The following is an 11,171-nucleotide window of genomic DNA, read 5'->3' on the forward strand; positions in this document are numbered from 1 at the left end:
CGGGACCTACCAGCCACATCAAGTTCCATGTCCCTACACTCCCTGAAATGTCCCCTAGGGTTGCCATAACAAAACTGTGTTGCCCCCACACACCCAGTCTGCCCCTTCGGTGGGAAGCTTTTCCTTTTTGCAGTAGTTTGGGCCTCCTGCTTCAACTAGGCCCCCACAATAATGTCCCTGATGCCTGTTAGCTCCTGTTAGTTGGTGGGGGGTACAAGCAATTTGTTCCCTATTAAGCGACGGTAAGTGCCCCTTAAAAGGCCAATCTTGCTGTGATCATTATCTGTCAGTCATTTGGGTTTAATATTTTCTATTTATTTGGAATATTTACCATTATTCTGCACCAAGCCAGGACCCTCTCAGTCACTGTAAGAGCAACATCAACTCCCAACCCCAGAGCAGCATATAACACTGAGCTTCCCCTTAATTTCTCTTCTCACAAAGGAAACTTGTTTATGAGCATCTCTGCCCCTTAACCCTGTGTGCCAGGAGCCACCCAATGTCTGCTCATTCTAATGACGCGCAACCTGGGCCAGATGCAGGGCGTCTCCCTCTTACCCCAGAGGGAAGGAAGCAGCAGCTGGAGTTGTGTCTGGGCACATGGGCGCATGTTCTATACAATAAACCTTCTGCGGCATTCCTAGTGAGACGTTTCAGACGTGTACATGCGGGCTGTCCAGGAACTGTCCCTTATCATAACAAAAATGTTTTCACAACTAGTCAATATCCAAAATGTGTAGTTATACCGAGTATCAATGAATTACTGGGAATGCCCACATACAGGGACAACCGACCCATACAACTCCCAGAAATTTACATAATGTGTTTCTTTTAGTTCTCATGACATCAGCAGTTGTTCACTGCCAATATCCTCTAATTATTATACAGATGGAAAAATCCATGGTGCTAAATAATAGTATCATGAATGTGTAACAGGAGCGCCCCCTGGTGGAATGAAGTTATGTGGACGGCTCTTTGTCTCCTTCAAGACAGGTTTAGAATGTACTGACTGATAGATCTCAGATTCAGCCCTTGAGCAGAACAGTGGCTTTAACCCTGTGAGTGCAGAGTTTCCACACTAATCTCCATATCTGTCTCACCAGCAGCTTTCCTGGAATTTAGTGGTTTAAGTAGAATTCTGCTAAAAGCAGAGCCAACCCATGCAGCCTGCTTTTGCTTGCAGGAAACCCACCCATTATTCTCCTACACAAGCCTTTAATCCAGATAATGCAAGCACATGGACTATAATTATACTAGCCCTTTTATAGTGGGGTAATTAACTGCCTCTGAGAGGTGATATATATCTAGAACCACATGGTTACCTAATACAGGTTCCATTCTGTATATTTTATGTATATCAGGCTAAGGATGGCAATCATGCTGTGGGATGGCAACTACTTTTCCCCTAATAGATTTTACTGTATCACTTGAACTGGCGGTGGGATAAAAATCTCACAAGAAGTGGTTAAGCCACCCCCCCTTTTGAGCTACCAAGCATGCCAATGGCCATAGCAAATACTAGATTACAGGATTGGATTAAAGCAGATGAACCCCGGAAAGTTAATTTGCCAAAAAGAAGGAATGGGAGGAATTATAGAAAGAAAAGAAAGTGCAGCGGGTGTTCAGACTGAGGAAAGGGGTAGCCCAATTCCCCTATCTGCAAACAGACTTGCTCCATTATCTTGCACTGAGAGGGAAGATTTGGAGGGAGCAGAATTTGAAGAGGAAGAGAGGAGATCAAGTAGGCAGTTGGCAAGTTCTTGCAATGCTCTTCTTCTGAGCTTGAGGAAATCCATCTGGTTTAAGCAGATATGCTTCCATGCGGTCTCTCTGCAAAGAGGGAATGCTCTGATGATGATAGGAAGGTGAAAAGTGGGGTGGAAGCCTCGGCATCTTAATAACATTATAAATGGCTGTTCCCCCTCCCACTATATGTAGTGAGCATTAAGGCCACAAATGTTAAGGCCCAAGGAAGGTGGCCCTCTTTTTGCTCTTCCAAGTTGAGGCAGAGATTTTATTTTAGGAAGAGACCAGACTATGTCATTTATAGGTGCTCCATTGAGCCAAAAAGGAATGGACACGTGTTCCTTTCTACTGGTCTCGTGCGACCTACGATGGAGTTGCAGCCCTTTTTATTACCAGTAAGGTCTTTTCTTGAAGGAGTATGTAGACGTTATAAGGAAGTTTTATTAAGTAGGACTAACAGCTGTGAAACTGTGGAGTTTTTCAATCACTGTAAGCTGGGGTTGTCCTTGAATATTTCAGAGTTCCCAAGAGGGGAAGAGTTCATTGCCACCTGAATTAGGCACTCCTGAGGAAGCTGTAAATCAGTCCTTTGGGAAGTTCTTTCAGAGTCAAGAATCCTTGTTAGGTCTTGGCAACACTGAGTAGTGGGAGATGGTGAAAAAGAGAGCAGCAGGACTCTATAGAGGCCTTCCAAAAAATTCAAACTGATAAAAGCCCTCAGGAGGAAGTTAAACAGATATCTTATGGTGGACAAGGTGGGGAAATTGCCAGGGTCTGCTCTCTAATGAAGATGAATCAGTAGGACAGGTACTCTTCCCTGGCTTTGGAGAGGGATTAAGGGAAGCATCACTCATCTAACCTTTACCAAAACCACAGCAAAGTGTTTTCCTGCAAGTCCCCACTTGGGTTGTAAAATGAAGCTGGGGTACATACTACAGTCCCTGTTATTCTTATTCGTAAGAACTCCTGAAGGGGAAGGGGTTCTCCCAGGCCAGTATGACTTCTTTTCTGGAAAAGACCCTTATTCTGCAGGGCTGCAGCACCATTAACGCTATCTTAGGCACATCTGAGAGGTCCTAGAGCGGTTCAGGGTTTGTGAGTGGGATAAGTATCTGCCTAGTGGACAACAATGGGGGAGGATTTCGCTGAGCAAGTACCTCTTGAAGAGGCTTCTACTTATCCATAGTCCGAAGACTCTTGCTCTCGCATCCCCCTCCAAGCGAGGTGGCCAGCCAGGTTACCTAGGATCAGCGCCGATTCTGGGGCTGCTGCCGCCTGAGGCAGCAGCCCAGATGCCGCCCCCCTCCTCTCCCGCTCCACGTTTAAAAATTAGCGTCGGAGCGGGTTTCAGGGGGCAGTATCGCTAGTGCATTGAGTGCAATAGCGCTCTTTGCTCTAGCGGAGCCGAATTTCCGGGTTGAAACCCGGAAGTTCGGCTCTTAAAGTTACAAGAGGCAGCTTTTTGCCGCCCCTTGTAACTGGCCGCTCGCTGCCGCCTGAGGCAAGGGATTCACCTTGCCTCATGGCAGAAGCGGCCCTCCCTAGGATTGCTCCACTTAGGATTGGCAGGGATATGGTCTTTAAGGTAAATCTTTGGTTCTATTTGAGGAAAGAAGTTTCTACCAACGATTTCTGCAGTTACATTGTGGCCTTTATTTTGTATAGATTGCACTCCATTCAGTGTAGTTTAGCCTCCTAATTCTGTGATTAGATTAAATGGGATCTGTTTTTTCTCCCTTTTACTTTCTGTTCCCCCCCTTTTTTTTCTGTTGAAAACTCAAATAAAAAGATACTTTCAAAAAAAATTAAATGGGATCTATTGTGAAAATTTTATATAAGCTTCAGCATACTGAAATAAGAAACTTTCTAAATATAATCAATTAAAAAAAAAATCTGCATCATTTCGGAAATAATCAAGTTTATCTTCACTCTCCCTATAAGTATGATGAAGCTTATATTAAATGTTCATTTTCACGATAGTTCCCTTTAATTTAAGCACACAAGTAGGAGGCTAACTACACTAAATGGAATGCAATCTATACAGAATAAAGGCCATAATGTAACTGCAGAAATCGTTGGTAGAAACTTCTTTCCTGAAATAGAACCAAAGAAACACTGATGTCATAAAGATGACCATGGTCTACAGAATGACTATAGTAACAGTCTTGAGAAGCTGACATGGCAATTATAATCCAAAGAATTGCACACAGCATTTATATATGGCACTGGTTGAATGGTGGCACCCGCAATGTTTAACCATATCTGTAACTTTGTCAAAGGGGGACCTAACCAAACACTGGACATTAAAGTGCCACTGCTCTAGACTGTGACCTATCAGAATCACAGCCTCAGCATGTGCATTACTAGTTATTGGACACAAACACAAACAAGAAAAATAAGAGGTGACACAAACATGTTGCTGCCTAGCAGGCACCAACCCATAGGCTAAAGCTGAATAACAGGCCATGAGACAGATACAGAAAATTTATTGTGGATACTGAGGAGGTGGAACCATTGAAAGAATAACAGAAGCATTGGTTTGAAATGTGAAGAAGCTGAAATCCATTGCTGTCCCAGTCCCACAGCCTAGAGCAGAGCTGGACCCACTTCTGGGACAGTTACACAGCAGTTCAGATCTAGAAGAGTACCCTCTGCAACTGAACCAATACGATGTAGATTTATTCAAACTTAACAGCTGGGTGTGGGATCAGAGTCTATGCACTACAATACCCTAGGGAATGTACTAGACGGCCATTTAATCCTTTAATGAGTTATCCGTTTTGTTCTCCATCAGCCATGCAGGCCGAAGCACGGGGAGAGTCTGGCAGCTGCTCTTTCTGAACATCATTTCTCCACCTTCACATTCCCCATGGCAGTGAGATATGCCTCCCAGCCAGCTTTCCTGTACATCTCTGCCGCCTCAAGCCGATTGGCAGCTGACAAGATGCCCCGCCCTACTATGATGATGTCAGAACCTTTATTCACAATGACCTCATAAGGAGTCTGGTATTGCTGGCCAAGGTCATCTCCTGTGCAAGGGTAAGTAAAAGGAAATAAATGAGCCTCACAGCTGATGAAAAGGGACAAGTCCCCTGGGGCAATTACAGACAGCACCCATGTGCCTTGTACATATACTTACCCCCTGCTTGAATCTGCACTCCTGGGGTCAAATGCACCATTGCTGGGTCTTTGACAACTCTGCGGCCAGATATAAAACCAATGACAAAATCCCGGTGTTGCTCTGCCATCTGCACCTGAGAACAGGAAACCAGAAATAATTAGGGCACTGGGCCTTTCCATCCAATGATGAAGCGGCTATCACCCCCAGCACTGCCGCCACAGTGTCAATGCTACAAACCAGCAGCACAAATACAAATTGCTCTTAAGTAGTTCACATGTGAGCTGTCAAAATTCTAATGGTCTGACTGACTGCAGCTTGGCTTTTTCCTGTAGTTTACCAGGTGGGAGGGGCTTCAGTGGATTAATAATACATTAAGTGTCAGTGTGGTTACGAGAGCCCGTTTAGACACTTAATGGATGAGGAGTTGGGAAGTTTAATTCCAATGAATGTCCATGATCCACAATGAGCCCCCTACAGACAGCTACTGCACTGTAACCATACTCCATATGTTTCCCAAACACCCCCCTACCCTCCCCATGACTTGACACTTACAGCGGCTTTGGTGTAATCCCCTGTAGCCAGGGTCCCCTCAGAACTCATCTCTGCTATTAGCAGGCAGCCTCTGTTTAAGGGACCCCCCACTTGCTGCAGCCCCTTTACCACTCCAGGGCCAGGCACAACATGAGCATTCACCACATCAGACCATGAAGAGATTCTATAGATGCCACCTGGGAGGACAGATGAAAAAGCTCAGTTAAAACATTCTACTGGCATGTTGTGCACCCTAGCCATATTTCCCCTAAAGTTCCCAGAGCTCCATAACTTGGTGCAGTTTTGGTTTCTCCCTGCTCTGCCCAGAGGCAGATCCCGACTAGTTCAGTGTCATTACACACTAAAGCAGTTGCCCAGCAAAGCTTTGCATGGAGTAGAAGGCAGACCCCAGGAATAACATGTGCTGTTTAGACAGGCAGTGTGAGCAAATTACTGACCCTACCTTCATACTGATGTTTGACTGTGGTGCCTATATCGGCAAACTTCCGATCCTCAAACAGAAGGAACTGGTGCTGCTCTGCCAACACACGTAGCTCTGATGCCACTTTGGGGGTGAAATCCCTCAGGATGTCTATGTGGGTCTTTAACATGCAAATGGAGGGGCCCAAATCTGCAGCCAATTGGAGCAGCTCAAAGGCGTCCGTGACATCAGCAGACAGACACAGGTTGGTCTCTTTCCGTGCCATAATATCGAAGAGACGCGATGCAACTGGATGGACTCCTGGAGCATGGGCCCTTTGAGGAAAGTCCGAGATGGGGATTGGATCTGGTGCCGGTGCCCACACTTGGTTTTCCTGGATGAATTGTTCGACATTGCTGACGGTTTCTGAACCAACAGCCCCCACTGAGCGTAGTATATCCATCAGTTGTGACAACGTGAAGACTGAGTGAAGTTGGATGCCACATTGTGCCAATCTCTCCTTACCGCCCTGCTCCCTGTCCACAAGTACAATGGCATCTGTCACACGCAGCCCCTCCCTTTGCAGCACCTCTGCCGTCTCCAGGATGCTTGATCCACTGGTCACTACATCCTCTATGATCAGACATGTCTCCCCCGGAGTGATGGTGCCCTCCACCTGCCGTTTTGTACCTGCCAAGAGAACAATTAGGTAATGAGAGCATGGAATCCCCATTCCCATCCTCCCAAAGACCCGAGCCCATACCCACCATAATCTTTGGCTTCTTTACGCCGGATCAGCATGGGCAGCTGGTGCTGGGAGCAGATGATGGTGGCAATTGGCAGGGCTGTGTATGGCACCCCACACACCGCATCAAAGGACACCCTGCCATTATGGGCTCTCTGATAAAGCACATCTGCCACCTACAGAAGGGCAAAGAGAAGCGGAAATAATCTCTGAAACTGCAGGAATCTAGTGTCCCTTAACAATCATTGACTCGCCCTGGGATCATGGAAAAATCTCCAATGAAGAGGGATGGGGCAGATAATAAAGTTCAAAGTAGAAATGTCAGTCACAAGCCTTGAGGAGGGGGCAGAGGGTAGATATGGAATGAATGGGGAGATTAACAAAGACAGGAGGGTTGGGTTAGCGGAGCTGAGGCAAATAAATCGGCAGGGGTAACATGAGAGTATTTAAGGGATGAAGCGAGGGCAGATGCCCCAATCCCGGTACCTGGTTGAGCAGAGACGGGTGCGACACTATCATCCTAAGATCGAAATAAACTGGAGAGGTGACCCCGCTCTTGAGCACGTAACTACCGAACTTCAGTGCCTGGACGTCATGCAACCGCTCGGCCAAGTTCCGGAGAGACTCCATCTCTGCACCAAACACGTGAAGCGACGGCGCGCGGTACTGAGGTCACAGATCGCATCGCCTATGAAAGGGCGCAACGTCATCATTTTGCGACTAAAAGGATTTCAGCGCCTCTATTTATTGGCCAGTAAGGGTGATGAAAGGAAATGTATATACGTGTATGATAGAGGCTCACTGGGTCTGGTTGATGTATACAGTAGGCTGTGCTGATTAAAATTTAAATTAAATTCAGTTCAGTACTGTAAGTATAAGGGGGGCCTCTGGGAAAATGTATTGTTCCCAGAGTTTAGGGGCTCAATGATCTTGCTGTGGGGGCAAATAACTAATCAATAAATGGATCCTTATATAAACAGCTGAATTCACTCTATTATAAGTAGTTCCACTTGTGCCCTTTTTGTAATATTTTTTTTGTAATATAAATACCTCCCAACATTTGAAAAACAGAAACAGGGACCAAAATATATTATGATCATGACCCTGTAGGGTTGTCACCTTTTCTAGAAACAAATACCGGCCTTCCTATATATTTATCTTTTTTCCCTATTAATAACATTGGGATCAACCATCATTCGTCCAGGTGGCAACCCTAAACCCATGTATGGCCACACCCCTAAATACCACATACATTTTACAAAAGTCTGAACACATTTCTGGGGGGGGTTTTGGTCAGGTTGTTACAGTTTTGCTAATGAAAGTGAAGTTGCCCTTTAAGCTGCACAGTTTCCCCAAGAGACCTGCTTATTTTAAATAGTTACAATTGTATCTTTGCTTATCTTTAATTGTGACAAATCACTAAGTGCACCTGCAGGGTATCCTGGACCCTCTGCCAAAAGCCTTTTATTTAATTACATTTCAGAAACATTGTATCTTTTTCTGGGTGCAAGAGATCAAAGAGAAACTTTGGACATTTCACTAACAATCTGAGACTGTGGGTTAAGCTGTCAAAATCAGGACTGTCCCGCGAAAAACGGGACAGTTGGGAGGTATGTCCGTTACTTCATTGAGAGGCAGTGGAGTTTGTCATAAATTTGAACTATACCCACCTCCCTACCCCTGTCACACTGCTTTGTGTTCATATTATTTGATAAAATTTGATAAACTTATGAACAAACCTACACTCTGGAGTTGAACAGCTACAAATGTACAGTCATTAAAGGGATTCTGTCATGATTTTTATGATGTAGTTTTTATTTCTAAATTAAACTGTTTACACTGCAAATTATATCATTCACTCTACAATATCAAATTTCATTCCTGAACCAGCAAGTGTATTTTTTTTTAGTTGTAATATTGGTGTGTAGGCAGTAGTGATGTGTGGGTCGAGGCTGCTATAAGGTGCCATAGAAAGTCAGTATTTAGTGGGCTGGTGGGGGCTGTTTGGGCCTCTGTGTACCTGAAATGCCAGGGCCTATTGTGAATCTCAGTCCGGACCTGTTTAAAGGGCATCTGTCATCCAAAAAAAAATTCAAAATCCTATTTTATCACTTTAGTCAAGCAAAATGAACTTTAATTACACTATATAAATTATTTGAATCTTGTTTCCTTCAGTCTGGGAATTCATAATTATAGCAAGCAGGCAGGAGCCATTTTGTGGACACTGGTATTAAGGCAAACCTTGCTCATCTCAGAATCTTATTTGTGCACCAGAATGATCATTCCTCGTGATCAATTATTTCAGCCTCTGCAAAATCAGCTGCATTTTATGTGGGCTAAATCTGCAAAAAAACTTAATTCACCCCAGAAAGCCATCTATTTTTGGAAAGGATAAATTCACCCATATCCAAAATGGATAAATATATCTTTCTACTCCAAACTATCAAACTGCAAATCAGCACATTTACTGCATTTTATGTGGTGTAAATCAGCAAAATGAGTTAATTTTACCCTAAAAAGCCATATATTTTTGGAAAATACACATTCTTTCAAACCATGTGATATGGGAGGGGCCACGTTTGGCCTTAGAACAATTTTATAGGGAAATTAATTCAGTGTGCTCACATATCAAGTTTACTATCTGCATTGACCCACAGGAGATTGCCTTCCTTAATACTAAGGTATATATGGCTGGTAACAAGTTACACACAGATAAAAACACCTTAATCCACTTTGCTTCCTTTCATCCATCTCAAACTAAGAGATCTTTACCAAAACCACAATTTGCCTGTGTATAATGGATAGTATCGGATAATAAATTGTCACAAAAAATCCCAGGAAAGTAGATATACAGTATTACGCCAGGTAAAGAAGGGAAATTTTCCATGCTGAATGTGTAACTGCTGCTGCAACATACAAAAAGGTGAGGTTATTTACCACCCTAGAAGTGGAATCCCTGTTCCTACCTCTGGTCATTACTCATGTATAACCATGTATGTAGTATAAACTATAAAATGCCCATGTATCTTAGTTTATGTTGGTCAGACAACACATATGGCCAGAGATAGGATCAGGGAACACTAATCAGCAATAAAATGTATCAGCCTGTAGCTAAATATTTTGTGGAAACAGGACATGCTGTACAATAGTTAAAATTCCAGATTGTGGATGCTGTCCCAAGAATGAGAAGGGGTGGCAATGGAGTAAAGAAATTGTTATTTAAGTAGGCATGGTGGATCCGAAAACTGGATAACTTGTCTCCTAAAGGGTTAAACATGGAATACAATTTGTCTCCTGTTTATAGGTAATTTATCTGTTTTTAACATAGTTTTTAATACCTTTCTTTTTTCACAGACTTTATGAGGATACTTTTGGCTACATGTGAAATATGGACTTCTAATTGAAACTGTAACAGATAAGTCAAGTCTTTGTATCACTATTATATATATTGTATTATGTTATGCCAACATTAGGTGGTGCTGTAACAAATAAGTATAGGACACTACACGGACGTTTTCGGCACGATCGGACGCGCTGCGACAAAACGCATGCGACAGAAATAAGGTAAGAGATAGAAATGTCAGATGAAGTCGCAGCGTTAATCCAACGCGACACAACTGTCGGATGCAGACGCAGCGTGCAGCGTTTTGTTATAAGACTACCTGACTGTACACAGACCCCCAGAAAACTATATATGTTTGGAAAGTGCACATTCTCACATATCCAACATGGGTTTTACATGCTTCTGCATCTTTCTACACCAAACTGTGTAGCTTTCCTAAAAGGGAAACAATGCAATAAAACCACAAAAATTGTGCACATCAATAAAAAACAAAATAACTGATTTGACAGCATAATTAATGGTCCAAATACCTGATCAGAGTCATGCTGCAAAATATAGCAATTGTAGGTAAAAAAAAGTCAAAAGCTGCTGATGGAGAGGGAAACATTCTAACTTCAAAACTGTATTTTATAAGTTCTTGGCAGTTAGAGCCTTTGCCTGCCATCATGTATTCTATACAGCATGGAAGCGTTAAAGCATAAGTAAACCTTTAAAATAAGTGAATGTAAAATCGATGAGGGTGCTGTTCTAAGCACTTTTGCTTAGCATTGTACATTCATTATTTTTTTTAAGCCCAAGATATTAAAGGAAACATGATGGGGCAGATTTATCAACGGTCGAGGTGAAGTTTCGAATTGCAAAACTTCGAATTTCGAGCTATTTTTTGTGTACTTTGACTAGGGAATAGACATACTTCGATTCTAATTTGAAAAAACTTCGAAATTCGAAGGTCGAATTTTTTTAAAGTACTGTCTCTTTAAAACTTCGACTTCGACCATCCGCCACCTAAAAGCTGCCGAAGTGCTGTTTTATCCTATGGGGGACCGCCTAGAACCTTTATGGAGGCAATTGGGGGAGTTTGGGAGATTGAAGGTCGAAGTTAAAAAACTTCGAATCGAAGTACGATTCGAAGTAGTCCAAATTCGGCCCACTTCGACCCCAAAAAAACTTCAACCTCCATTCGATTGGACTTTTTGAATTCGAAAGTTCTACGTTTTTTTTAACTTCGACCTTCAACCTTTGATAAATATGCCCCGTAGCGTTA

The 11,171-nt window shown here is 43.2% G+C and overlaps 1 protein-coding gene across 1 annotated transcript; it reads right to left on the reverse strand.

The window, feature by feature from the left end:
* Positions 1-4,215: 4,215 nt before the first annotated feature.
* On the reverse strand, positions 4,216-7,217 carry umps.L (uridine monophosphate synthetase L homeolog). Its single transcript, NM_001094567.1, has 6 exons — positions 7,051-7,217; positions 6,587-6,740; positions 5,862-6,509; positions 5,420-5,595; positions 4,886-5,000; positions 4,216-4,775 (listed from the first exon to the last, which is right to left on the reverse strand). Exons 1-6 carry the CDS (start codon positions 7,192-7,194, stop codon positions 4,591-4,593), a joined length of 1,422 nt encoding a protein of 473 aa, NP_001088036.1. The 5' UTR covers positions 7,195-7,217; the 3' UTR covers positions 4,216-4,590.
* Positions 7,218-11,171: the final 3,954 nt, after the last annotated feature.

The sequence above is a fragment of the Xenopus laevis genome, chromosome 9_10L (genome assembly GCF_017654675.1).
Source record: "Xenopus laevis strain J_2021 chromosome 9_10L, Xenopus_laevis_v10.1, whole genome shotgun sequence".
Taxonomy (NCBI): Eukaryota; Metazoa; Chordata; class Amphibia; order Anura; family Pipidae; genus Xenopus; species Xenopus laevis.

Excerpts from the sequence above, each read along its gene's own strand:
- umps.L (NM_001094567.1), bottom strand. The coding sequence starts at position 7,194 with ATGGAGTCTCTCCGGAACTTGGCCGAGCGGTTGCATGACGTCCAGGCA. Across the intron at positions 5,596-5,861 it reads AGTCAAACATCAGTATGAAG|GTGGCATCTATAGAATCTCT; the intron begins GTAGGGTCAGTA and ends CTGTCCTCCCAG. Across the intron at positions 5,001-5,419 it reads GGGATTACACCAAAGCCGCT|GTGCAGATGGCAGAGCAACA; the intron begins GTAAGTGTCAAG and ends TCCTGTTCTCAG.